The following is a 27,797-nucleotide window of genomic DNA, read 5'->3' as shown; positions in this document are numbered from 1 at the left end:
ACCAGGGGCTTAGTAGGCTCTCTTAAGGACTTTTGAGCCGAGCCACCATCGTTTCTGGGGTGCTGGTCTCCCTCCTCGTCCCCGGACACTGGGCGGGGCCTGCAGGTTCTGGAAGCCCTTCCCAGCCCAGTGAATCGTGGAAAACCTGCCCATCTAGTCCATACTGGAGGCCCTCCTTGGCTCCCTGCCACCACACCTGAAAGACGTGGTGGCCGAGGCTGGGCTGGGGCCCGGGGACAGTAAGGATGGTGGCCTTGGGCCTCCAGGGCCATGCTGGTTCTCCTCACCTCGCAGCCTCCAGAGAAGGAAGGCGCCCTCCCACGCCAAGTGGGCAACAAGACGGAGTGCGCTCTGTTGGGCTTCGTCCTGGACCTGAAGCAGGACTTCCAGCCCGTGAGGGAGCAGATTCCTGAAGATAAGCTTTACAAGGTGTACACCTTCAACTCGGTCCGCAAGTCCATGAGCACAGTCATACGCATGCCCGACAGCGGCTTCCGCCTCTTCAGCAAGGGCGCCTCGGAGATCCTGCTGAAAAAGTGAGTGGGCAGCAGGACCCAGCGTGGGGCTGGCTAAAGCGTATGGCATTTCTGGCTGTATTATTGCGGTAAAGTAGACATAGCATAAAATTGGCCCTTTTAATCACTTTAAAGTGGACAGTTGAGTGGCATTAAGTGCATTCGCACGGTTGTGCGCCATCACCACCACCCAATCCCAGAACAAGTTCATCCCCCCGAAGGAAACCCTGTGCCCATTCCACAAGCTCTCCCATCCCCCTCCCCCTAGCTCCTGGCAGCCACTAATCTGCTTTCTGTCTCTGTGGATTTACCTGTTCTGGACATTTCATATGAATGGAATCACATAGTATGTGGCCTTTTGCACCTGGCTTCTTTCACTGAGCGTAGTGTTTTTAAGGTTCATCCAAGCTGTGGCCCATATCAGTGCTTCATTCCTTTCTATGGCTGAATAACACTCCATTGCTCAGGTCGACCACATTCTGCTTATCCGGTCATCCATCGACAGACACTTGGGTTGTTTCCACCTTTGGCTACTGTGAATCATGCTGCTTTGAACGGTCACGTACGAGTTTCTGCTTGAACGTGTGTTTTCAGTTCTCTTGGGTACATTCCTGGGAGTGAAATTGCCAGGTCATATGGTAATTGCATGTTTCATTTTTTGACAAAACGCCAAACTGGTTTCTACAGGGGCTGCCCCACTGTACTTCCCCATTAGCAGCGCATGAGGGTTCCAGCTTCTCCTCCTCACCAATGGGTTATTACCTGATTATTATTATCGTTGTTGTTGCTGTTGTTATCGCCATCGGGATCTCGTGGTGGTTTTGATCTGCATTTTGCTGATGACTAGTGATATTGGCACCTTTTCATGTGCTTATTGGCCATTTGTTTGTCTTCTCTGGAGGAATATCTATTCCAGCCCATGCCCATCTTGGATGTGAATTCTTTGTCATTTGATTGTTGAGCTGTAAGAGTTTCTATATGTTCTGAGTATTAGATTCTTAACACGTATCTGATTTTGAAGTATTTTCTCCCATTCTGTGGGCTGCTGTCTTTTCACTCCCTTGACAGATTTTTGCTCACTGTTTTGATTTGTCCTTCGATGCGCAAATGTCTTTCAATTGTGAAGTCTAGTTTATCTCTTTTTCTCTTTTGTTGCTTGTGCGGGGTTCCTTTTTTTTTTTTTTTTGTGGTATGCGGGCCTCTCACTGTTGTGGCCTCTCCCGTTGCGGAGCACAGGCTCCGGACGCGCAGGCTCAGCGGCCATGGCTCACGGGCCCAGCCGCTCCGAGAGGCATGTGGGATCTTCCCGGACCGGGGCACGAACCTGTGTCCCCTGCATCGGCAGGCGGACTCTCAACCACTGCGCCACCAGGGAAGCCCCGGGGTTCCTTTTAGAGGTGGTGAAAATGTTCTCAGGTTGACTGTGGTGATGGTGGCACAACTGTGAATATACTAAAAGCCATTGCATGGGACATTTTAAGCGGGTGAGTCGTGTGCTGTGTGAATTATATCTCAACAGAGCTGTTAGGGAAACTGAGGTGGGCGGCACACAGCTCTGCCTCCAAGTGCACCATGCCCCGCAACCGCTCAGCATTCACACCTCCCCTTGGCCTTGGCCTCTGCAGCGCCCACGCACCCTTCTAAGACTTGGCCTAATTGTGCCTCAGTGCTCACCCCCGGCTTTCTGGGGCCTTCAGGACGGAGTCCTGAGCAGGACCTCTGGGCTCCTCCCCTGGCCTCCACAGCCAGCTTCTTTCCTTCCTCACCAGTCTGCTCGGGGCCCCCATTTGTCCGTCTGCCATGCCAGCCTCTGGGGCCCGTGTTTTCTCTGCTCCTTACTTTTCTGCACCTGAATCCTGCCAGCCTTCCCCATCCCAGCCCTTCTGTGGTTGCTGCCTTGTCGTGGCCCTGCTCTGTGGCATTCGGTTTTTGCTGATGTCCCACCTGTCTCCCTAAAGCGCAACGGGGCAAGAGTGACAGCCCCCCAACTCCCATCGAGTCCGTGCAGAGCTGTGGAAACAAAGTACCATCATCCTGGTGGCTTAAAACAACAAAGACCTATTTTCTCCCAGTGCTGGAGGCCAGAAGTCCTCAATCAAGGTGTGGGTGGGGTCGCCCTCCCCCCAAGGCCTCCAAGGGAGGATCGTCCCTTGTCTGTCCCAGCTGCCGGTGGTGGCTGGCCACCCTTGGCCTCCCTCGGTTTGTAGCTGCATCTCTCCAATCTCTGCCGCCATCGTCACACAGCCTTGTCCTTGTGTCTGTGTCTCGACATGTCCGCTTCTCTCTCTTTTTTTTTTTTTTGCGGTACTCGGGCCTCTCACTGTTGTGGCCTCTCCCGTTGCGGAGCACAGGCTCCGGACGCGCAGGCTCAGCGACCATGGCTCACGGGCCTAGCCGCTCCGCGGCATGTGGGATCTTCCCTGACCGGGGCACGAACCCGCATCCCCTGCATCGGCAGGTGGACACTCAACCACTGCGCCACCAGGGAAGCCCCTTCCTGATTATTCTTAACAAAACCTTTTCCTCTCCTCTTGTTCTGTCCGCCCCAGGTGCACCAACATCTTAAACAGCAACGGGGAACTGCGCAGCTTTCGCCCTCGGGACCGGGACGACATGGTGAAGAAGATCATTGAGCCGATGGCCTGTGATGGGCTGCGCACCATCTGCATCGCCTACCGGGACTTCTCCGCTGCCCAGGAGCCCGACTGGGACAACGAGAACGAGGTTGTGGGCAACCTCACCTGCATAGCCGTTGTGGGCATCGAGGACCCCGTGCGGCCCGAGGTAGCCAGAGCCCCTCTGTGAGCTGCCCGCTGGTCGGGACGGGTGGAGGGGCCACCCTTCTTCTCATCTGGCCTTGGTTGTGAGGCCTTTGGACATAAATGCACGGAGGGAACTGCCCCTTTCTCCTGCCCTCCTGGCCGTCATGCCACTCCCTGCCAGACTTTATAGGCAGAACAAATGGCCAAAGTTGGACCAACTGGGGAGGGTGGGCGATGGCAGAGCCTCGGGTTCCTCCAGGGGCGTGGCCATCCTGCCCCACATCAGACCTTCCCCGGCACACTGGACCCCCACCCTTGTCCTCTTGCCCTTGCACCCTTCAGGAGGCTCGGTCCTGCCGTCTGGAAGGCCCCCTCCTGCTTGGCCTCCGCCAGGTAAGAGAGGGCGGCAGTTAGTACCTCGACGGCTGCCAACGCCTGCAGGACTGGTGGACCAGAGGGGCTGGTGAGGGAGAGGCAGGAGCCGGGGACAACTCCCAAGGCTCTGGTTCCGAGAACTGGGTAGATGGTGTTGGGGGGGGCTGGGGGAGGGGAGGGCAGTTCTCAGTCAAGGGTTTGGTTGGGGCCGAGTGAGGTTCGGGACATCCCCATGGAGATGTCACGTGGTTAGGTCCTGGCCAGAGGGACATTCTCCAGAAACATCTTTTCATGAGTGATGGTCGTGGGTGCAGCAGAGCAGAGGTGGGAAGAGCCTGTGAAGGAGACTCCAAGGAAGGGGCCGGGCGGGGAGGGGAAACTGTGAGGGGCGTGTGGCTGAGCAGGGCAGCCAGCGTGTGGACACAACTTCACCCAGAGCTTTGCTGAACAGGGAACGGAGCAACAGGGCAGAGGTGGGTCAGGGTGCAGACAGGAAGAGCAATGGAGACGGTGCTGGTCCTTCAAGATGCGAGACCCCCGAGGGAGAGAGCCTGCCAGGCTGGCCCTGGAGCGGGGTGGTGGCGGCAGCTGCAGGACACCAGGCCCCAGAGAGAGTGTGCAAGGCACGGAGGGTGCAGGTTGTGAGGCAGCGAAGGACCCTCTATCTCCCAGGGCCTCTCCAGTGGTGCCCACCTCGTGTCAGAAGCACGGGCACCTTGATGCTGCCAATTAGCCTGAAAACATGTGTGTGCACGGGCTGCCCTCAGCTCTCCCTCGGGAGACAGGCATTCACGTGCTGGATCAGGCACCACAGACCCTCCATTCAGAAGTCAGGGGTCATCAGCAACAGCACATCCCCAAATTCCAAGGAGACAGGGACTATCGTGTGTAGAGAGGGGGCACCCGGAGTTGGCCCCAGGAGGAAGCGGGTGGTGGCAGAGGCAAGGGGAGAGACTTCGAGCCAAGGAATGGGCCCAGAGAAGGCAGGTGGGGAGAGGAGCTGCCTGGGAGAGCAGGGGCACAGGATGCCGCTGAGGGTGGCAGGGCTACCTCCAGGGACACAGGGACTGGGCCTTTCCCTTCGCTGGACCAAGGAGAAACTGAGGCACAGAGGAAGGCTGTGTCCATACGGCGAGCCGAGTCCTAAAGCCATGTGGCCCTTGCATAGACCTGATGGCCTCCCCGTCTGAAAAGAGCCATTCGCCACCGCCGGCCCCCAGGTGGCCGCTCTAGGGTGATGGCTGTTCTCTCCTTACTCCTTGGGAGGTGTCGACAGTAGCAGCTCTAGACTTTTCCATCCAGATAACTGGGGCTGAGTGAAGCTGCCGGAAAGCCAGAGCTCCTGTTGGAATGTCTCACAGACCCAGGAAGGCGACATTCACGGACACCCAGGGCCTTGGCCAAGGCCATTTCAACAGCATCATAACAAACCCGCCCAGCCCTTCCACCTCCGCCCTTTGCCCGGATGAAGGGGTGTGAGGTGTGAAGTGGCTGGCAGCCGCATGGCACAGGGAGCCCCTCTTGCCTGACCCCCTGGGCCAAGGAACCCTGCAAGCTTCCCCTAATTTCCGGCATAAATATTTGTTGCAAACTGAAGCTCTAGTCATCGATGTAAGGTTGGAGGCCTGAGATGCATTTGTAGATCTCCAAGACAGAGCTGCAGAGGCCATCTTCTGGCCCATGGCGGCTCATTTACAGAAGCGCCAATGAGGCTAGACTGGGGGCTGGACGGGGGTGGGGGGCTAGATGGAACAGTCCAGAAGGGCTGCACATAGGTGGGGTGAGGCCCACCCCTTCCCCCGGTCAGTGCTCTTCTCAGAGAGGGCTATTATTGTTTTTAGACGTTTTCATCTTAGAGAAAACATGGATAAAAGTCCCCTGAAGGTCACCATGAAGGCTCAGCCTCAGTGGCTGCCCCGGCGCGTATAAGCACAGGGTGAGAAAGCCGTCAAGGCCAGGCAATGGGCAGTTCGTTTAAGATCCAGAAACGGCCTTGGTAAAGGGGCCCGGGGGACAGGATAGCTCCTCTCTGGCTGGAGAGTGGCTGAGTGAGAGGCTGGGCAGCAGGTGGGGAAGCCAGGCAGAAGCCCACGGGGACCAGCCAGCCATGCAGTGGCCAAGGAGGGTGCCCCAAGGGCCCAGGGGAGCCCCAGGTGCTGACGGCAGGCGGGGAGGCCGATAGGGTGCTGTTAAACTTGCCAGGATGCCTGGGGGCCTGGGACGGCTACAGCCTGAGGAGGGCCTGGCAGGGGCGTGTCTCTGCCCTGGGGAGCTGCATGGACCCTGTAGGCAGGCTGTACTTATGCCAGAGGGGCCTGGGGGCTCCTGCAGACACCTGGCTGCCTGCTGTGCTGCCGGGAGTCAGCCATCAGGCCGGGACCACAGCTGGGCCCAGTGGGACAGCAGGGAGGCAGGCGAGGAAGGACAGTCACCTGATGAGGGAGAGGGCGCCTGCAGACGGAGGGAGCTTCCTGCCACCTGGCTTGGAGGCCAAGGGCCTTTCAGACCAGAGACGGAGCCGGGCCTGGGCTGAGCCCACACAGAGGAGGCCAGCAGACGCTGGATCTGGGGCTCCCAGGGCTCAGGCTCATCACGGCCACTTGGTGGCAGCAGAGGGGCTGCTCCCAGACGCGTGGGGCGGGGTGGGGAGTGGGGGTGCGGGGGTGGCGTGGGGCGGGCGGGGAGCTTGCTGGAAAAGGAGGTGTCTCCCCGCAGCTCATCCCCTAGCTCTCAAGAAAGCGTCCCTGAGGCTGAGTGAGGAGACGCATTACTGGGGGTGCGGGATGCAAGCCCCCTTCCCGGGGCTGAGCCATATTTGCTGCAGGGATCGTAAGGTCACTCTGTCCCAGCCCCGAAGTGGGAGCCCCTCTGGCTGGGCCCCGGGTCCCCGTCCTCTTCCCACTCTCTCCCTGGCTGAGATCACAGCCTCCACCCCCTGGCTTCGGGGGCCAACAGCGTGCCCGGACCTCCCAGGCCAGTGGTCCCCTGCAGCCTACCTGGCCCCGCCTGCTGCCCACCTCCCCTGGGGGCTCCCAGCTGCCCTGACCCCCTGGCGCCCAGCCCCAGCTCCCCTGGCCTGGCCACCAGGCCACACCCGGGACACCTCGTGCTCACACGATTCCTGGGGCTCAGCCTGGCGGTGCCCGCTGGAAGCCCACAGTGGGGTGCGCTGGGCCCAGCGGACACAGCAGGGAGCCGGGGGTCCCCGGGCCGCACCCCCGGCCCCGGCCGCATCTCCGCGTCCTCCTCTCCCCTCCTGGCCCCTCAGGCGTGGCTGGCACGGCTCTCCTCCGCGCTGCTGTCTCAGCCTCACAAGTCCCCTCCTCATTGGAACGGGAGTGTCTCCACTCTCTGGGACAATGCCATCCCCTCCCAGCTGGCCTCCGCTCCCTTCAGCTCATTTTCCACTCAGCACTAGAGGGATGTCTTGTTCTTCTCCCTTTTCCGGAATCTAATCTTATGTTTGGGAAATGGAGATGTACTAAGTAACCAGAGCGATGTCCCATTTCCCCCAATGAGCAGTGAGAATACCTTGTCATGTCAAGCCTACGGCTCTAAATGTCTTAGGTTTTATATGATTTTTTTTAAAAAAGTGATGGGGAAACAAGTGAGGGCTTACCAGAGCTCGGCCAACAAGGCCAGAGCCTGCCTTCAGTCAGGGCCCGAGACGGTCCAACCCGAGGTGGGTCCTGCCAGCTGGCAGGGCAGCTGGGGCCAGAGGTTCCTTTCTTGTCCTTCCGGAGCTCACTGGCACGACCCCCGCCAGCCGGCCTGCTGATGGGACTGGTCCTGGCTCGGCTGCTCTGGGTCTCCTTTTCCCCAGTGGAAACTGAGGTTGAAAGAGCTGGGTGATTTCTCCGGTCACCTTGCTGGACACGGCTCTGATGGTGCCCCTTGACAGTGTTCCAGTGGCTTCTCCCAGCCTTGCTCGTGATGTCAGGGCCTGGGTCTGAGTCGTCGGTGGTCCCCGGGGCTGGCACAGGGAAGGAGGCACCTGGGTTTGGGGGCACCCTGCTCCCTGCGGGCCAGGCTGACAGCCGGGGCAGAGCTGACAGGCCATCTCTCCCGCCTCCTCCAGATCGCGTGGTGGAGGGAGAGGTGCTGCAGATCTGGATGGAGGAACGGGTAGAGCCCAGACACAGCTGCGTCGGCCCGTGACGGCCCCACCCACCCATCTTGTCCCTTCCAGGTCCCTGAAGCTATCCGCAAGTGCCAGCGTGCTGGCATTACGGTCCGCATGGTGACCGGGGACAACATCAACACAGCCCGTGCCATTGCGGCCAAGTGCGGCATCATCCAGCCCGGGGAGGACTTCCTGTGCCTGGAGGGGAAGGAGTTCAACCGGCGGATCCGAAATGAGAAAGGCGAGGTAGTTCCCGGCCCATCAGCCCTCCCTCGAGTCCACAGTTCTGGCACTTTCTCCACCACCGCCCCAGTTCAGCCCTGACTGCCCGCCCTGCCACCGAGGCTCTGCAGCGTCTGTGTGCTTTTCCCTCCCAGATAGAACAGGAGCGTCTGGACAAGGTGTGGCCCAAGCTGAGGGTCCTTGCCCGATCGTCTCCCACCGACAAACACACTCTGGTTAAAGGTAATGGAGTGGGCTCACTCCTGCCCCCGCCCTGCCCCTGCCCCGGGAGGCGGGACGCAGGCTGGGTGTGGCCATCACCCCTCGGGTCGTCGTCTGCTCCCAGACGCCCAAAGCTGAGCTTCCAGTTGGGTCTCAGGGTGCTCAGCTCTGGACCCATTGCTGCTGGAGGCTTTGTATCTCAGCCACTGGCCCTCCCTGAACCTCATCGGGAAAATGGGGATAATAATGGAGACTCCCTCAAAGGGCTGAGCTGCCAGAGCTCGAACCTCCACTTCTCTGTGCTCACAGTATCAATGGAAGACGCCAGTAGAGGCCAGCTCTCTTCATAGCAGCTGGGGAAACTGGGGCCCAGGAGAGTGAGACATTTATCCAAGTTGCCCAGTGCCGAGCCCCTGCCTTCTACCAAATCCCATCACCCTGTATCATCTCACTGGGCGATGGGCCAGGGTGGGAGAAGGGGGGTGGGACTGCCAGTCAAGGCACAGGACTTGGTCCCAAAGATGGTGGAGAGCACGGAGTACTGGAGCCAACTGGCCCCCCACGGCCCCCGGGCTAGTCAGCCAGGGCCACAGATGGCAGCAGACCTGCCCTGCCCTGCCCTGATCTGTGTTCCAGGGATCATCGATAGCAGCACCGGCGAGCAGCGGCAGGTGGTGGCCGTGACCGGGGACGGCACCAACGATGGGCCAGCCCTCAAGAAGGCGGACGTGGGCTTCGCCATGGTAAGCCACCCGCTGTCAGCCTGGCTCACCACGCCAGGTGGGGCCTTGTGATGGAGGACGTAAGCTTTGTGCAGCAGTGTGGGAGCTAGCGTTGAGGCAAGTTGCAGAGTGCCAGAAGTTTCTTTCTCTCACATCTTGTCCACCTGGGCCTCTGCAAGCTCTGCCCTGTTGGTGGCTGCTGCAGCGGTGGCGCCCTCTTCATTTGTGAGCAAAACCTCTCTAGTACAAGGACACGTTTGGAGTGGGTGAGGGGAGCTGGGGAAGGGGCCCCGTGGACACGGTGTGTGTGTCCCCCAGGGCATCGCGGGCACTGATGTGGCCAAGGAGGCCTCGGACATCATCCTGACGGACGACAACTTCACCAGCATCGTCAAGGCCGTCATGTGGGGCCGCAATGTCTACGACAGCATCTCCAAGTTCCTGCAGTTCCAGCTGACGGTCAATGTGGTGGCCGTGATTGTGGCCTTCACGGGTGCCTGCATCACTCAGGTGGGCACTGGGGGCCACTGGGCCCAAGGAAGACCCCGGGCTCTCCCTCCCACGGCTGGGCTCCTCCCGCCTGGTACACCTGGACCCCAGTGTGCAGAGCAAGCCCAGGGGACCCCGCCCCCAGCAGGGTGAGGGCTGAAGAGCCCCTACCTGAGGACCCAGTGGTGGGAGCCAGGGGTTTTTTTGTTGCAGACTTTTTTGGTTGAGATAGAATTCAGCCACCAAAAAACTCACCGTTCGAGAGTATACAATTCAGTGACTTTTAAGTACATTCACAGTGTTGTGCCATCATCACCTCTATGTAGTTCCATCATGTTTTCATCACCCCAAAAGGAAGCGCCATCCCCATGAGCGGTCCCTCCCCACTCCCCCTCCACCAGCCCCTGGCACCCGCTCATCTGCTTTCTGTCCCTACAGACTTACCTATTCTGGACATTTCAGCTACATGGAACCAAATCATAGGTGGTTGTTTGTGTCTGGCTCCTTCACTTAGCACAATGTTCTCGAGGTCCATCCATGTTGTAGCAGGTACTTTATTCCTCTTGATGGCGGACTGATGTTCCATTGTATGGAGCGAGCACCTTGTGTTTCTGCATCCCTCCATCAATGGGCATTTGGGTTGTTTCCACCTGTGGCCGCTGTGGACGTGCATGTGCAAGTCTTGGTAGACCTGCATTTGCACTAGTCCTGGGTCTGCTGGGAACTCCGTGGTTAACCTTTGCAGGAGCCTCTTCCCCTTTTTCAGTTCTCCAATTCTCCCCATTAGTGAGTGTCCAGAATTTGTCTCCCTTTCAAAAGTATTTTTTAACTGAGATAAAATCCACATAACATAAACTGTACCATAATAGCCATTTGAACCAAAATATACCATCCAGTGGTTTTTGATGCATTGCCCATCTTGTGCAACCATCACCTATACCTCAGTCCAGACCTTCTTCATCACCCCTGTACCCACTAAGCAGCCACTCCGCACTCTCCTCTCCCCCAGCCCTGGCATCCACCCATTCGCTTTCTGTTTCCATGGATCTGTCAGTTCCAGAAGTTTCATAGGAATGGAATCCTATAGGATATGGTCCTTGGTGTCTGTCTTCTGCGAGGCTCATTTTTAACCAACAAGTCAGAGGCAATGAGAAGGAAGGTCCAGTGCAGTTTCTACCGCTTCCTGGCCCTTGGGTGAAGGAATGCATCCGTAGGGCTCTTTTATGGTCTGGGGCAAGTGACAGGGGGTGGCAGCCTCCCGCTAACAATTTGGACCACACCTTCTAGAACACTGCCAGCAGGTGAGAGAAGAAGGGAGACTGACAACATTTTAAGAGCAGGAATCTGAAAGCCCAGCGAAAACTCTGTGCTAACCTTAAGAAAACATAGGGATGGAGATGTCACGTTTTTATGGGAGGGTTGGATTTGTTGCATTTTCACTTGAATTCAATTCCAGTGACATTGACCCCATGCTGAGTCTCTTCCCAGGAGTGGGCGGCCGGTGGGGTTTCCAGGCCCATGTTGGGGTAACTGGCTCCTCTCCACAGGACTCTCCTCTCAAAGCCGTGCAGATGTTGTGGGTGAACTTGATCATGGACACGTTCGCCTCTCTGGCCCTGGCAACGGAGCCGCCCACAGAGTCGCTGCTGCTGCGGAAGCCATACGGCCGGGACAAGCCCCTGATTTCACGGACCATGATGAAGAACATCCTGGGCCACGCCGTCTACCAGCTCACCATCATCTTCACGCTGCTCTTCGTCGGTAGGTTGGCCCAGGGCACCCTGTGCTGCGGCCAGCCCCGCAGGCCCTGGCCCTGTCCGGCAGTGGCCGGGACAGACGGGCACCTGGGGACCCGATATCCGGTGAGGACCCCTCGGCCCTCACCTCCCTGCCGTCCTGGGAGTTTTGTTCTCTGTGTGGCATCGGCTCCTTTTAGGAGATTCCTTTATTTACATGGGGGCGGGTTTGTCGCTTTGTCTGTGTGGCCTCTCTTCCTGACATCAGAGGGCCTCCATGGGTCTGGGGACCCTTGACCACGTGGTGGCTTAGCTCTCAGCACACGTTCCTGGGAGTAGACTCAAAGTTCAGTGCAGGCATGGCGGTGGCCAAGGGGCAAGAGTCACCACGTGAGGGCCCCCAAATGGCAGCACCTGGGGGTCCTCTCACGGGGACTTTCTCTGCTATCTCGGGAGCAGAAGCTGGTCATGGCTGACCCGAGAGCCGTTCTTGAGGCAGCACAGAGGAGGGCCGAGCCTGCCTTGAGCCTTGCAGCTCCCGTTCCTTCCCCAGCTCGAGCCAGTGTGCAAATGGGTCTTAATGTCTTCATCCCTGTCCTGGGGTTTCAGTGCCAGACGCCTCCGGTCGGGACCCGGCCTTGGCTGTGAGCTCCCGTTGCTTAGCCTGGGGGCTGGGGGGCTCACGACTTCCACCCATGTCGCCCGGTGGTGACGCGCCCACCTGGGCCCGGCTCCCCTCACGCGGCCCTGGGCTTGCAGGGGAGCTCTTCTTCGACATTGACAGCGGGAGGAACGCGCCCCTGCACTCGCCGCCCTCCGAGCACTACACCATCATCTTCAACACCTTCGTCATGATGCAGCTCTTCAACGAGATCAACGCCCGCAAGATCCACGGCGAGCGCAACGTCTTCCATGGCATCTTCGGCAACCCCATCTTCTGCACCATCGTGCTGGGCACCTTTGCCATCCAGGTAGGAGGGGCGGCTCCACTTTTGCAGGTCCCTCCGGGTCTGCCACTCCCATTTCTAGAACTCGATTCCTTGGCGGGAGGCCCTTAACTCCAGGAGGCACTGAGCGCTCAAAACTAGGGCGTATTGATAGAAAATGTGAGGTAGAGCGAGGCCAGCAGGCCAGGAGAGTTGGTTTCTTGCACTTCTCAGAGGGGGGCCAGCCATGGCACGGGGACCACCTGGGGAAGCACCCGGGCTGGTCAGCAGGCAGGAGGAGAGCGGGGAACCCAGAGCAGGAGCTGAGGCGGGAGGGGCAGGCTGAGCACTTGATGGTGTGAATAATTTCTGGGCTCTGGGGTGAAGGGCTGTCCACCTTGTGGTCTGGGACCCAGCCCTGGGTGGTTAGGGAGGGGGACAGTGGCCTGGAGGGTGAGAGCCCAGGAACAGAGAGAGTTGGAGTGTGGGCTTGGGACCAGTTGGTCTGTAGTTGAAAAGCTCACCCCGGGAAGACGACTCCTCCCATGGAGGGGCCATGAGGCTGCACGAGGCCGGTCAGAGTGTCTGGCATATGCACGTTCAAGCATCACGTTCACAGAAGCCGGGAGCGTGGCTAACACGACCGAGCCACACCCGAAGGCTGGAAAAGGGACAGTCCGGGGCGCCTGGGTCAGTGGGCACCTTGCACCAAACGAGGCCACGTGCCCATCCGGCACAGCACCCACGGCCTGTGGTCAGCTGCTCTGGGAAGCTTCTTTAGGCACTGGCTGAGGTGGGGATGAAGGGACGGAGGCCAGAGAAAAGAAGGCTCCCAGGAACTGCCTGTCTACCTGGGTGAACCAACAACCCTTCTGCCTCCCTGAGCTGGGCTCACAGGACAGGGGGTGCCCCGAGGGCTAGAGGTGCTGACCCACCTCCCGCCACCCCCTTCCGCAGATTGTCATCGTCCAGTTCGGCGGAAAGCCCTTCAGCTGCTCCCCACTGTCTACGGAGCAGTGGCTCTGGTGCCTGTTTGTTGGTGTTGGGGAACTGGTCTGGGGACAGGTAAGTGTCTGCCTCGGTGGCTTTCCCAGCCCTGCCCGTTTCCCATTTGTCTGGGGAACTGTGGGCAGCCCAGGATCCCCTAGCCTGCCTCTGGGACAGGCCATGACCTAGGTACAAGGCCACAAGTGACAGCCTCAGCAGAGATCATGCAAAGGGCCATGGCTGGGATGTCACAGCCCCCAGCAAAACCACCCACCACTCCCCTTGCCACTGTAGGAGCTGAAAATCGTGCCTTAGAATTGGGTGGCTTGGAAAATGCTCACATATTTGAAGCTACACAATACCTCTCTGAACCTTCCAGAGGGCAAAGAGAATGTCTCAAGGCCACCACATCAAAGTAACACAGACAGGGTGGCTTCAACAGCAGGTGTTATTCTCTGGAGGCTAGGTGTCCAAGATCATGCTTACATAGGGCGGGTCCAGGAGAGGCCGGGCACGAGCTCCCAGGTCCCCCGCCAGGGGAGTCGCATGGCAGTGCAGTTTCTCCCAGTGGTAATGTGTGATGACACGCACGGGTACCACCATCAGGGCAGCTCCCCTGAGCGGTGCGGTCCGGGGACTTGAGTGGAGTCGTCCTGGAGGCCTGGGGAGCCCGTGTGACTTAGTTACTCAACTCTGCGCCCTGGAGGTCAAGCTGGTACATGCGACCCAGGGACCCGCCCCAAATCACCCCGGCAGTGTAGCCTGCCTGCCCTTGGCCCCAGGTGAACCAAGACCCTCTCATCAGGCAGGGGCCTAAAGGTCCCCTCCCATGAGCCAGGCCAGGGCCACACCTCGGTCTGGTGAAGCAAGTCCCTTACATCACACGCTGTGCAGGAAGGTGGCATGAGCCACTCCTCTGGGCGTCGGTGGAGGAGGATCCACCGGCGCGCACACTGCAGGGAGCAAGCACTGAGGAAAGAGCTGCACACAGTGCCGGGGCCTGTGCAGGGGCAGGCACACACACTGGCCTGGGCCTCGGTCCGCGGGAGGTGGGCAGCCTGCGTCCGTTCCCGGCCCCAGCAGAGCTCCCACCTCTGATGGCCACTTTTGCCTGCTGTCCCTCACCTCTGGTGACCCAGGTCATCGCCACCATCCCCACCAGCCAGCTCAAGTGCCTGAAGGAAGCGGGACACGGGCCCGGGAAGGACGAGATGACTGACGAGGAGCTGGCTGAGGGCGAGGAAGAGATCGACCACGCCGAGCGGGAGCTCCGCAGAGGCCAGATCCTCTGGTTCCGGGGCCTCAACCGGATCCAGACGCAGGTAAGCCGCCAGGCTGCTCGGCCACTCTGGCTCTCCCGCCTCGCGAGGGGGGCAAGCAAGCCAGAGGCAGAGAATGGGCGAAATGAGCCTGAGAGCAACAGGGAAGCCCTTGGGTCTTGCCGCCATGATCACAAGGGCAGTTGCTGGATGTGCCAGTTGACAGTATGTCTCCAAGATGGCCCCTCCCTGACGCCTCGCTCAGAGCCCAGGTGGCCCTCCCCGCTAGTGAGCACAGGTATCAGCTAACAGCGTGTGCTCTGACCCAGAGCTGTATCTCAGGGAGATGGGGGCACGGGCCACCCACTGTCTGAATAGCTGCTGGGACTTGTTTTCTTTGCTGGGAGCCGCCCCAGGTCATGGGGAAGGGGCCTTCTCGGGATGAGGCAGATGCCTGTTTCAAATAGCCTTTGGTGAGCTCACCATTCATTGGGTTATATTGTGCATTCTGTGGAAAGACTTCATTTGGGAAGTGAACTCTGGTCACCAAGTTGGTCCGTTCTGTTCATCCCAATCTCCAAATATCAGTGCTGGTCAAGGTCAAGGCCGTCAGTGGCTGTCCTCTATAGAGTCAGACGACAGCCACGACAACTTCCCAGCTGTGGGCACTTGCAAAGGCTTCGTGAGAGTCTGCCTGACAGAGCCACCCTCGCTTCCTGCCCCCAACTCTTCCCGGCCAGCCTTCTTGCCAGAATGTTCCATACTTGCTGTCTCTCTGTGTCCTTCCCTGGCACTCACTGGTGACTTCATCATGGCCTAACATCAGCCCTCAACACCCCAGAGGCAGTTCTCACCAACGTCTGCGAGACATCCTCCCGTCCCTCCATCCCTCCTGCTTGGAGACTGTTTCCCAGCGCCCTTCCGGAAGTGCGGTCCGCCCTGCTCTCCTGGCAGCTCGCTGTCCCCTCTCCATCTTCCTTGCCTGTCACTCCCACCTCCCACTGAGACCGTGGTCTGCCCTGTCGCCTGGCTGTGACCCTAGCTGCTGGAAGTCCCGCAGTCCCGGGGCACTGGTCTCTTCTTGCCAGTTCCCCGCGGCCTGGCCCTCCCCGCACAGCCTCCAGATGGCGACCAGGCGCCCCTCACGCACCACTTTCTCCTCTGCCTCACAGCACCCACTCTGGGCTCAGGTCAGCCCAGACCCAGGCCCCACCTCCCCAAGCCCACCTCCTCCCGCCCCCCAGCTCCTGATCCATGGCTCCGTCACTTCTACTGCCCAAGCCAGAGCCCCGGAGCTGTCCCAGACCCTCTTCCCGTATCCCCACACACCTGGCACATTGGCATGGCCCTTCGAACGCGCATGCCCGGTCCAGCCACCTCCGGCCCCGCCCCCAGCATCTTCCTGTTCCAGCTGCCCGCGTCTCTGCCTGGACTGAGGCTCCTGGGGTCCACCCTGGACCCCTGCAGCCTATTTGCAACATAGGCAGCGTGTGACACCCATCACTCCCTGCTCCTCCCGGGCCTTTCTCCGTGCTCTGTCCTGGACCCACAGCCCCACTGCCCCGAGACCCACCGGAAGGAAGAACACCACCGGGCGCCTGCTTAGGCAACTTCCCGTGTGGGCCCCTTGGCCTGGGCCAGGACCTGAGACCACAGCTCTCCCCAGTGTCCGCCTCCAGCCTGTCACAAATCACCATGGGCTCATCCCAAAGAATCTTCCATGCCAGGCGCCCAAAGTGCCCTCCCAGTGCACGCGGCTCACCAGCTGCTGCCACACAAGCCCTGGGGGCCTAGTCTCTGGGCGCCCCTCTTCTCCCCAGGCGCCAGCCTCAGCTCCCCAGCCAGAAGCTCTCAGCCTCCCGTCTGCCTTCCCAGACTCCCACTCCACTCGCCCGCGTTGCTGTGCCTCCATGCTGGCCCCTGTCTGGGCCCCAGGCCCCCGCAGCTCCCACCGTGTCCCCTGGGGCCCCTCCTCATCCCACGGCGGCCCCGTGACGCCTTCTCAGAGTCCCAAGGGGCTTCTCCGGGCCTCTGGCTCAGCCCTCCCAGCGTCCCAGGCGCCTTGGCCAGCGTGGCGGGGGAAGGTTGTCTTGGGCCCGGCCAGAACACTGAGCGCCCAGTAGAATGGGAGGAGCCTTTGTCGCCAGCTGTCCAGGTTTTCCCCGTGGCCTCCTGGCTGCTCAACTGTGAGCACCCACCCACCCACCCATCCTGGCCCCGACGGGCTCTGGTGTGTCATGCTGGGCGGGTTCTGCAGCAGAGCCTATTTGCTTCCATCGATGAGCCAAAGTCAGTGTTAGCTTTTCTAGCAGCCAAGACCACAGCCCTGCCCCGATCCTAGGTGTCCGGGAAGAGGTCTCTGGTGCCCCAGCCACCTGTGCGTCTGTGTCTTCTTACTGCCTGCGGGCTCTTGGACCTGACACTGCCACCCCGTTGGTAGAGTGGGTCCCCTCACTCAGAGCCTTGCAGTTCCGGGCTGGTCGGGTCCCTGCTTTCCACACGGGGAAATGGGGCCCAGAGAGAAGGGACTTGCCCAAGGTTACCCAAGTCTCCTTCCCCCATCCCTTAGCCCTGGCCTCTCCATGGAGCCACTCATTCCTCCCCTTGACTTTGTCCCATCAAATCCACCACACTTCTCAAGAATGCCGAACCAACCAGTTGCTTTAGTTCACTTTTTAAGAGCGTTTGTTCATTTTGATTCAAAATACCTGCTTGAAAAGCAGAAATAAAGTCTAGGAGAAATAAAGCCCCTCAAGTTGCATACACCCCATGCCAAGAGAAACATTCTCTAGGCAGCCAGCCCTAGATTTCCAACTTTGGCAAAACACAAAATTGCTCCCCAGATTTCGGAGACCAGCACAGCTTTTTATGTTGCTAAGTGAAGGCATTTCCTGAGCTGCTGCCTGCTTTCACCATCATTCCATGCAGCAGCCAGGCAGGGAGTCATTCCAGAATAAAAGAGTCCTCCAAATGCAGGACGTGGAGCTTTTCGAAGTGCTCAAGACGTGGTCTGTTTCGCATTCCATTCTAAACCAAAGAGAAGCTTCAGCAGTGACTGGGCCTTGTTCCTGGCCCAGTGTGGGGGGCTTCCAGGGTAGGGGTGGGGCGGAGGGATACTTCTGTGGTATTTTGACTGATACCATCATCGCATCGGGACACCATGCGGAGAGGCCCAATCAGAGGCAGGAAAGGCATTTTTCCCTTCCCTTGTCGCCTTTGCCACAGTAAGAGTCCCCTCTTGAGACAGTCCCCTGTCTCCGTAGCCTTAGAAACATCTCAATCTAGGGAGGAGATGCCCCCCCCCAAGACACAGCGACATCACGGCATGGGTCATCTTCCTTCAGTGTGTTGGGGCACTCGGCACTGTGCCAGTCCCCGTGGGCACTCAGTGTGCCTTACTTCTGCTGGGCAGAAGGGGGCTCAGCGGTGCGTACACAACAATTAGTCTGTCTGGCAGCGCGTCCAAGGGTTGAAGTGACGTCCATCTTCGCTCTGGTTGGGATGGGGGGAGTCTGAGCACTCAAGCTGCCTTCTTCCAAGAGCCCGGCCCCATGTCAGACACACCACGGAACCTGGCGGCTACCATGTAGCCCCTTGGGGGCTTGGGGGTGGGGGCCGTGTCCTTGGGCCCAGAGCAGGCAGCCAGGGTGCTCTGGGCTCCAGAAACGCATACTTGCTCTGCTGCTCACATCATCCAATGAACTATGTGGCAGTTTCTAGAAATCAGATCCACCTTCTAAGGCCAAAGATTCCACACACACTCCCCACTAAGAGGGCATTCTCTAAGAAGCGGCCCAAAGTACGCCACAGCAGGCTGGCCTCCCAGAATCTAGACACGCGGTCTTCTGATGGGGGGACATTCACAGTGGCCACCCTGCCACGATTCCTTGGGACCCCACGCCTGGGTTTGCTCCACCCCCAGGCCCCCCTGCCAGCCAAAGGCGGGTCGGGAAATCCAAAGATACTGCCTCTCTGGCAAGTTCACCCCCATGGCTCTCATTTCGTGAAGGCTCCTAGGAGGCTTTAAGGGTGGGGGACAAAGTAAAGCCATCTTTGCTCCCCAGACCCAGGCTCTCCACTCTCCCTCTTGCCCTGCCTGTGGCTCTGTGGGAAGGCATTCTGATGAGACAAAGCAGGAGCTTTGGGGAAACCCCTCCCCCTCTTTTAAAATCCATCCTTACCCTGAGACTTCCCACGGAGTGCCCCCTAGTCACTTGGATGAGCCGCAGAAGGAGAGTGACGGCCCCGCTTATGGCAATGTGAACAGAGGACGGGCCAGGGAAGGGTATTTATTGATGAGTGGCTTGCAAGGCTCATATCGTGAATGCAAATGGCTCTTTCTAAAGTGTTTGCGGTGTGCCCAATCCATCGTCAACCCCCGCGCGCCAGGTCTTCTGAGCGCTAATCATTTGCTCAGCAAAGCCTCTCTTGGTGGATGACGCAGAGGCCAGACCCGGCCTCGGCCTCGGCCCCAGCAGAAGCACCGAGGCGACCTCAGTGAGGCTTTGCTGTCACGATATGCACCCAGTGTGGCCCCCGTCCCCACCCAGCCCCACCCCCGTGCGGTCGAGGGGACTACAGTGCAAGCCAACCTTTATCTCATTTTCTCTCCTACAGATGGAGGTAGTGAGTACCTTCAAGAGAAGCGGTTCATTTCAGGGTGCTGTGTGCCGGCGGTCCTCGGTCCTCAGCCAGCTCCATGACGTAACCAATCTTTCTACCCCTACTCACGTAATTCTCTCTGCTGCCCACCCCACCAGTGCCGCTGGGAGTGAGTCTTGAGTCCCCTTTTCTCTCATAAATGGCATCTCTGGGGGAGGAAAAAGCCTCCTGCCTCTTCCTTCTCTTTTTTTCCAGTCTTGCATCCTCCGCTCACCGAGGCTTTTCCGTTCTTTCTTTATCGCACTGTTCAGTCCTTCCCGCCCAGACGGTGTGTCTCTCTAAAGCCATATCCTCTTATGAAATGTACTGAATCCATGGCACTGCTGGACCTTCTGTTCTTTTCTTTGGTTTGGGGGGTTTTGTTTAGTGCTCCTTCTGTCGCTGGTTTTTTCTTTTCTTGAAATTGTCTGCCTTTGCTGATGGTTCTTCATGAACTTGGGCCGCTTCTGGTGGTGTCTGGTGTCAGTCAGGTTGGGGCCTTGGTCAGTGTTCTGCGGGGCAGCTCGAGGGAGGTGCGCAGGCTCAGGGCTGCCCCTCAGGGACTGGAAGGAGAGGCGAGTGCCTTTGCAGCGTCATTCGCCGTGGAAGAACCCAGCCCACCCAGTTGGGACTAAAGCAGCAGCTTCCAGAACTCTCCTTGAGGTGGTTTCCAAAGGCAGTACACCTAAGCCACCGGGCGTTAGAAGTGTCCCCAGGAGCCCTCCTCATGCCTCGAGCCCGCCCTCGGCCACGTTTCCTTTTGTCCCCAGCGCATCTTCGCTCTTTCCAAGCAGGCCTCAGGATTGGAAGGTCTTAACGTGATCTGGTCCATACTCTCTCTCCTTCTTCCTTCGAGAAGCTGGGAGAAATTGATTCCTTTCTATACGTCCCTCCAAAAAGTTCCCGCCATGTCTGTCACATTTTAAAAGGAACCCAGGGGCTGTCCTAAAGAGGTAGAAAGTTCCATATTTGCTCACATTTCTTTACAAAGACAAAGGGAAAGCCACTAGACCATTGAGCCCACCACCCCACGGTCCCCATAGTGAGAAACAATGCAAGGAACAGTGTGGGCCCCCCACTGCCCCCCAGGGCCACCTGCTTCTCACAGCAAACTCGAGATTTCAAAAGCCAAACAATACACCTTCAAGTATGAGCCCAGAGCCCCTGCCAGGATGGTTCACTGCTGCCTGTTTCCTTTCCTTCTAGTGGGACCCGGCAACTCTCACCTCCGTGAACACATCACCTCCCCATGGACGGGAGTTGTTAACTATGCTTTTTTCCCACACCAGACTCTGGGATTTTCTTTTTGCTTGATTTCTTCTCGTTTCCTTTTTTCTTTTGCCTTGTGTTTTCTTTTTTGTTTTTTCTTCTCTTCTTCTTCTTCTTTTTTTTTTTTTTTTTTTTTAGGAACTGGTAAGAGGTCCCCAGTGGAGGGCGTCCCTCCTCTTGCTTAAGCTGTCCTTTCAGACCACTCTGCCCTTTATGGAAGGGATGTGGGCTGCACTGGTCCCCACTGGGGCCACCTTGTCCCCTTTGGAAACAGCGCGCACGTAAACACACACACACACACACACACACACACACACACACGAGCGTGTTCCCCATCCCACAGGCCACACACATGTCCAGCTCCCTTGAATGTTCACTGAGCCACCCACCCGGGGCCACAGACACTGGCTGACGGCCGTCACAGGTGAGCTGGAGAGCTTGTCCCACGGGGTACTTGGCACCAGTCCACCTGGGGAAGCCCTCCCCTGCCACTTCCTTCACGTGTTCCTTTGCCATCTCTCTCTGTGCCTCCTCTCTGTCTGTCTGTCCATCCGCCTGTCTGTCGACTTGGGGGAAGGCAGCCCGTCCCTCCTCTGCTCACTCCTAGGCCTTCCCCACGCTCCTGCTGAGGCCACGCTCTCTGGGTGCCTCAGGCTTCCTCCCTGGGGACAGCCTCTTTCTCCTGTCTCTTTCTTGGCTCCTACTACCTTCCTTCTTTCTGTGGCCACCTGTCCTGTCCCCCTTCCCACTGCCGGGAGCCCAGCAGTGTGGGGTAGGAGCCGCTCCCGGGGGACCTAAGTAGCTCCTGGCCAGAAGAAGGGTCACTGTTCCTTCCACACCACGTGCCACTGGGAGATGAGCGCCTTCTGCCTGAGGAGGGTCCCGATGTCCTGACTCACAAGGCTGAGCCACTGCCCCTCAGAAAGGACCCCGCTGTGGAGGAAGATGCTGGATGGAGGGCCAGGTGACACCAGGGGACGTTCCTGCTTCCAGAAGCTGCCAACCAAGACCACTTCCTGCCACCATCACCGGTTCCCAGTCCAAGCTTCAAAGACCCCGAGAAATCACCAAGCCTGGCACCCACATCGCACGAGTCAGGGGAAGGCCTGGCAGAGTGGAGGACAGCCCTAGGCCTTCAGTCTCTCTCTCAGAACTTACCAGAAGAAAGGCAGGGTGCAGTGGTCACGGGGCACGAGGTTTCCTCAGGAAAACCCAGCTCCTTCAGGAAGTCTGCTGTCCTCCTTGCCTACCCCCTGGCCCGGCTGCGCCTCATCCTGAGCACCGCGGCCAGTCTCGGCCCAACATCACTTCCAATGAGAACCTCAGGCTGCGTAGGTGGAAGGCCTGGGTGTGGACAAGGAGCCTGAAGGCCAGAGTGACAGGTGACATTGCTCGCCCAGTGCAGGCCCCGGCAGGTAACACCAATGCAAGAAGTGGCTAGAGTCCGAGGGGGAGGAGAGCCCCTCAGAGGAGTGATGGGGGGAGGCTAAAGGTGCAATGACCCTCGGGGCTCAGCGCACCCACATTCACGGCCATGCACACTTCGTAGTTGACCTCTGACACACACCCCCCCAGGCTTCCCATGCCCACATGTGCACACGGGTCTTTGCTGCTTCTGGAGTCGGGAGTCTCAACGCGGTCCCCACTCCCCTGGCCACACATGATGACCTCCCGGCTCCAGAATGGCCTTGGCTGCCTCCCTACTGCTCACTCAGCCGTCTGTCCTGCCTGGTTTAGTGGCTGCCCCACCACAGCCATTTCATGGGACCTCAGCCATGCATGGCCTTGAGGCCACCCACCTGAGTGGCTTAGGAACAAGCATTCTTTACTAACCATCATCAGCCTTTTGGAAAGGAAGGGGGTGTGAAATCCTGTCCCCTGTTGGTGTGTCAGTCACCCTCATTCCTGCCCCAGTCACACTCTCACACAATAATTCTTCAGGAAGCTCAGCCTCATTCCCCAGCTGGCTGTCAGGATCCCCAAGGTGTAGGCAGACAGGAGGTGTCTCGTCACTCAGGTTTACTAATGAGCAGCAAGCCCAGGCCGCCAGATGGCTGCCCCCAGGTGCGAGGGCAGCCACACAGACACACCCAGGCCCTCCCCAGCCTCGTATCCACAGCCTGTTCCCCAGCAGCCTGGCCCTGCAGCAGCAACACTGGGCCTCTGTACTCCAACGATTACTGTCACAGGGGCAGGTGGTGAGTTTGGTCAGATGTGACCAGAAGGACTCCCTCAGGGCCGTTCAGTTCTGATCAACCATACCGAAAACATCATGGCAGTTGCTTTATTTTAATTGGCTTTTGCCAACTTGGCAAAGCCCAGCCCGGTGAGACCCCGGGGCTTCCGTGCACACACCCTTCTGGAGCCTGGGGAGACATGCCCCTCACACACTCCCAGAGCAGTAGTTAAGCCAGCCCCACTGAGGAAGGAGCCCTGCAAAGTGAAAGCTGTCTTGTTTGCTGGAATATGCTTCCTTCTCAGGAAATCCATTGATTTCGAGGCAAGTCTGCCCCCGTGGGTTTCTGGGAATCGTGTATTGGCATTTTTGGTCAGCTCTAGGAACAGTATCAGCCCTGCCCGAGCCTTCCTGCAGCCAGGCACCCTAGCACATGGAAGAACCTTCCAGGCAATTCCTAAAGCACATGCCAGCTTGCAGCCTAAGGCAGACCCTGGAAGCCCTGATCCAGAGCCCTCCCCTGTAGACACTTCCGGGCCGACTCCTGGGGCTGGGAAACAGGTCCCAGGAAGCTCAGGAGACTTATTTGAGGCCCTGCAGCTGGAGACAACCAGGATGAGAGGCAAGGCTGAGCCCCTGAGAAACCCAGGACTCTCCATGCCTGGGTCAGTTCGGCGCGACATCTTGTTGACGCTGGCCACTGAGTCTGGCCTGTCCCGGTCCTGGGCACACATGCGTGCCCACAGAATGGGAGGTGATCTTCCCAAAACTCACAAGCCACCAGCATTTCCGGCTTGCCGACACACACAAAGCCGTGTCTTTGGTTTGGGATACGATCCTTCAGTGAAAGGGCCAACTCTGGAGTGTGAATTTTCACGTCTCCTAATTCCGCGGTGAGGAAAGGGAGCCTTCCCCCTTGCCCCCCCTGTGATTGTGGGTCCATCACCACACACACGTCTTTGTGTTGCTGTCAAGTCATGATGCACCCTCATGCCTACGGGGAGGGCGTGGGACTTGGGAACCTAAAGTTCATGGAGGCACCATGGCTCTCCCTGGCTGCTGTGTTCGGAATTTGCTCTAAATCCAAAGCCCCGATGCCAGGGAAGCTGCCAGGTTCCTTCCTCCCCCAGAAGGCTCTGGACAGTGGTTGGTACGGAAGGACAGGGCAGGAGTTGGATGGAAGAATTCTGAGTTCTGTGAGCTTCACAGTGAGACAGAAGGGAGGGTTCAGAGGGTGCCGACCCACCCCCAGGGCCTGCTCCTCCCACAGTACGAAGGTGTCAGACCCTGTTTCTGTTGTGGCCATTGTCATTGTTGTTCGGTAGCCTTTGCTTTTATTTTTCTCTCCTTTTCTTTTCCTTTAAGGGGCTGGGTGTTCCTTCATCCTTCGCTTTCCTCCCTGCTTTCACGTCCCTTCTCCGCCTCCACCAACACCTACATTGCAAACGCAAGCGATTAAAGTTCAAAACGAAAGCGGGGTACATCCACTTTCAGCCGTGACTCTCACCCCTTCTGCTTGCAACTCTTCATCAGTAGCATGGTCCCATGGCAGAGTCTGACACAAGCATCCTTTCTCCTTGTGGCCGGGGTAGTCCTGCGGGTCTGGAGCATCACGTGCCCCATCCCCGCTAATGGAGCTCACGGTGAGGGGAAGACAGGCCAGGGCTCACATGCGGGGGCGAGGGCCGGGCAGCGAACAACAGAGAAGTAAGTTTGCGCTGAGTGCAGGTGGTCACCGGCCTCAGAGGAAAAGGAAGCGGAACGAGAGAAACATTAGCGGCACTATTTTAGATAAAGGTTGTCCGGGACGGCCTCTCAGAGGATGATTTGTGAGCTGAGTTCCAAATAAGGAGACAAGGCCAACAGGGGATGATCTGGTGGAAGAAGAGTGTAGGCGGGGGACAGGGCAGGGGTGATGGCCCTGGGGGACACTCAGGCTTGCTCTTCCGAGCAACGTGGGCAGAGAGCACTGGTCGGGGGAGCTATGGTGGGAGATACGTGCCAGGCTGTGTGGGCCGCCTACTCCCAGCACCTATCTACTGAGCCCCTGCTGCATGCGGATGCTGTGCTGGGTGCTGGGGACATCAGGGGCCTTATGTTCCAGTGACAGGAGACAGAGGAGAGGATAATGGGATGTGTGGGGTGTTTGAAAGTGAACCATACTGGGGAGAAAAGAAGGCAGAAGAGGTGCCGGGGTGCTGAGGGAGATGAGTGGATTGTGGCTGTAAATGGAAAGAGCTGAGGGGGAGCCATGAGGCTCACTGGGGAAGAGCCTTCCTGACAGAGGGAACAGCCAGTGCAAAGGTCCTGAGGCAGGAGTGTCGGGCTTGAGGAAGAGCCGGGAGGCTGGAGAGGGTAAAGGAGAAAGAGGAAGAGAATGGCCCGAGGCAGGCCCTGGCAGGACTTTTCCTTTGAGGGAGACACAGCCACTAAAGTGTTTGGACCAGTGGAAGGTGTGACACGCTCTGACTTCCGCTGGAAAAGATTGCTCAGGCTGCCATGCTGAGAAGAGACTGTGGACGTCAAGGGTGGCAACAGGGAGACAAGGGAGGAGACGTGGCGGGTGGGAGGTAAAGTTGAAGAAGCAGGCAGAGCCCTGAGTCTGGACATTGAGGTGGGAGCTCCTTAGCAGGCAGATGGCTAGAAGCACCCAGGAAATGCATGGATGTGGATGGAGAAGAGGCCCAGACAACCCTGGGGCCCTTGGCCATGATAGTGGATGGGCAGCAGCAGGGGGACCTGGAAGCAGGGGTGGGTGTGGGGAGCACGGGGCGCCCAGTGGACAGGTCCCTGGGGAGTGGGGGCGGAAGAGAACAGGGCCAAACGAAGCTGGGCCCCTGCATACCAACAGCTGGAGGGGCTGCAGCCCCGAGAGAGGGGCAAAGAGTAACCTAGACGAGGGGGACAGAGATGGCAGCAAAGGAGGAAGCAGGATGCAGTGTCAGAGGCCAGGCGGTGGGGTGCAACAGGCCTCACTCGGAAAGGGGAGGGAAGCCATGGGACAGCGCCCAGCCCCAGCCACACCTGCTCCTTGTTGGCTATAATCTAGACGTCCTCTTTACTGGCCGGTGCTTTTCACGTCTTTCTTTACCTTTAAATTCTCTTACAGTAACCTGGACTTGGGGGTGTGCTACACTGCGCAGCCCAGTGTGCACGCCACCAGTCAGGACCCAGAGCAGCTTCAGCAGCTGCTGGGATGTTTGGAGTCCCTGCTTCTACACAGCAAGGGCAGGGCCTGACTCAGCGGTCAGAGAGAAGGACCAGAGACCCCAGGGACGGCAGCCACACAGGCTGAAGCCCGGGAAAGATCCAGGGACCAGGCAGGGGGCATCTCTGCGCTCGGGGCTCCACCCTGGAGAGGTTTGGGAAAGAGGGGCCCCAAGACACGCTGACGTACGGCACTGGGTCTGGTGCCTCCAAGTTTCAGCCAGAGCCCTGCACCACGATGTGAAGACTAGGCGAGGGGCAGGGTCGGCAGGGGTCAAGGCTGAGGGTCCTCCTGGACCTCCTGCAGTTCCAGAGGCCCGTTAGCCATCGACGGGTGGTATAGGAGCAGCAGACGCAGGTGGACGCGGTGCACGGGGCATTGATGGCGTCGAGGTGGGCTGTGCGCTGTGGGTGGCACTCACAGCCTTGAGGGCAATGACATCCCTTTGGGCGTCCTAGAGATGGACAGGTGGCCTGAGGACCCTGCCCTGGCCCCTGGGACAGTCCCAGGCCAGGAGAGGAGCTTCAGGAGGCAGTAAGGGTCACACACTGGGGAAGAGCACTGAACCCACCCAGCTGTGACCAGGCTTTCGCAGGGACGCACTGAACTCCACCGTGGGGATGTCCTCAGACTCCCAGGTGCGAGCTCAGGCCTCCAGGGCGGTCCTCTCTTAGAAACGTTTCCCAGTTCCCAACAAACCCGTGTCCCGGGGCTTGACTGTGCCTTTCAGCGTGGAGTGGCCTGAAAACGCCCCATCATAAGACCAATCCCAAGCCATGTGTTAAGAGCCCAAGATTTGCATGCAGGGAAATGGAAGCTGGAGGGAAGCTGACTCACCGTCAGCTCTAAGACGCTCAGGATGACTCAAGCCAATGGCGCACGTTGGAGTGGGCAGCCCTGGCACATTCTGCTGGTGATTGAGCGGCCGCTCTGCGCCAGGCTCTGGTGACAGGCAGCAAACGAGGCTAGTGAGGGGCATCAAAGTGAGTCTTTGATTACACCTGGGAGGAGGTCCCTGAAGGAGCCTTCCAGGCCAGAGCAACAGAAGCTGGGGAGGGAAGAGCCGGCCACCCTCTGGGAGAGCTGAGGATGAGTTTGAGCAGGGGCCTGGCCTGATCACATGACCCAGGTCCAGGTGAGGGGAAAGGATGTAGCCAGGGGCACCGGGGCACTGCTGGCAAACTTACCACAAAGGCCTCCAGGGTCAAGGGCGGCAGCACACTGCTTGCTCCCATTTCTGTAGCTTGAGGGGGTGGCTGACAGCCGGAGTAGATCCCCCACCACCACACAGCCACAGCCAGTGTCCCATTGGCTCTCCCACAATCCTGGCACCAGAAAAGGCCCAAATTATGAGGCCACATCTGCCATAGCTACAAAAAGTGAATTGTTTCTTTCCATTAAAAATGTCAAATGATTGTCAATTTCTGTGTCACCCTGGTCTCAGAAGCCAGTCTGGGGAATGAAGGGGCCGACAGCAAATGATGGCCATCTACGATCTGGAAGATGTGGCTTTACCAAATTCAGAGAAAATCCTAACTGGATTTAAGACATGGAATCAGAAAATTCCAATTTTATGGAGCCCTTTGGCTCTTTTTTTTTTTTTTGCACTTGATTGTGAGGTTCTCCTGGTTTAAACTGACCTAGGAGCACTGAGCTTGGCTGAGCGAGGCTGACCCCGGGATCCGGACGCTGCAGGGCTGAAAGGGATTCATGGTCTAAACCAGGGGGCAGCCATGAACATTGGACATGTCGTTCAGAGGACACGGCATGGCTGTGTACCCAATAAGACTTTATCTACAAAACCAGGTTGAGGGCCAGAGTTCGCTCTTGGGCCACAGTTTGCCAACACCTTGTCTAAACCAAGAAAACCCAACCCTAGAACCTTGGACCTGGAAATGGCTTTAGAACTCACTTTGTGTCCACGCACTCACATAGGAAGGCTCTGGCCTCCGCATCTCAGCACAGGGCCAGCTGGCTAGTGTGGGGCCCAGCTGAAGGCTTCCCATTGATTCTGCCTTCTAGAAACATGAGGGAGCCCAGGCTGGGGGCTGAAGGAAGGAGCAGAGAGAGGCAGCAAACCCGGTGAGACTTGAGCACATGTGGAGGTGAAGGCAGGGCAGCCAGTGGAGGCCAAGGGGCTAGTTCTGAGAGCAGGGTCCTGTGGG

The 27,797-nt window shown here is 58.5% G+C and overlaps 1 protein-coding gene across 5 annotated transcripts in view; it reads left to right on the top strand.

Annotated features, from left to right (window-relative positions):
* ATP2B3 (ATPase plasma membrane Ca2+ transporting 3) overlaps positions 1-27,797 on the top strand; it is a gene marked incomplete at both ends in the record, with an annotated part of 41,429 nt that overhangs the window by 11,967 nt on the left and 1,665 nt on the right. For 4 of the 5 annotated variants that reach the window (XM_081221436.1, XM_081221435.1, XM_081221433.1 and 1 more), the window contains 10 exons: positions 295-536; positions 3,065-3,299; positions 7,842-8,021; positions 8,153-8,240; positions 8,856-8,962; positions 9,260-9,451; positions 10,978-11,191; positions 11,926-12,137; positions 13,050-13,157; positions 14,219-14,401. In XM_081221436.1, coding sequence (XP_081077562.1) covers positions 295-536; positions 3,065-3,299; positions 7,842-8,021; positions 8,153-8,240; positions 8,856-8,962; positions 9,260-9,451; positions 10,978-11,191; positions 11,926-12,137; positions 13,050-13,157; positions 14,219-14,401 — 1,761 coding nt within the window. Of the gene's footprint in view, positions 1-294; positions 537-3,064; positions 3,300-7,841; positions 8,022-8,152; positions 8,241-8,855; positions 8,963-9,259; positions 9,452-10,977; positions 11,192-11,925; positions 12,138-13,049; positions 13,158-14,218; positions 14,402-18,955; positions 19,043-27,797 lie in introns of all 5 variants that reach the window. The other variant, XM_081221432.1, reaches the window with a different exon arrangement.

Source organism: Mesoplodon bidens (genome assembly GCF_964165515.1).
Source record: "Mesoplodon bidens genome assembly, chromosome: X".
NCBI classification, from domain to species: Eukaryota; Metazoa; Chordata; class Mammalia; order Artiodactyla; family Ziphiidae; genus Mesoplodon; species Mesoplodon bidens.
The sequence above is the reverse complement of the archived record's forward strand: the minus strand, read 5'-3'. Positions and strand labels throughout refer to the sequence as shown.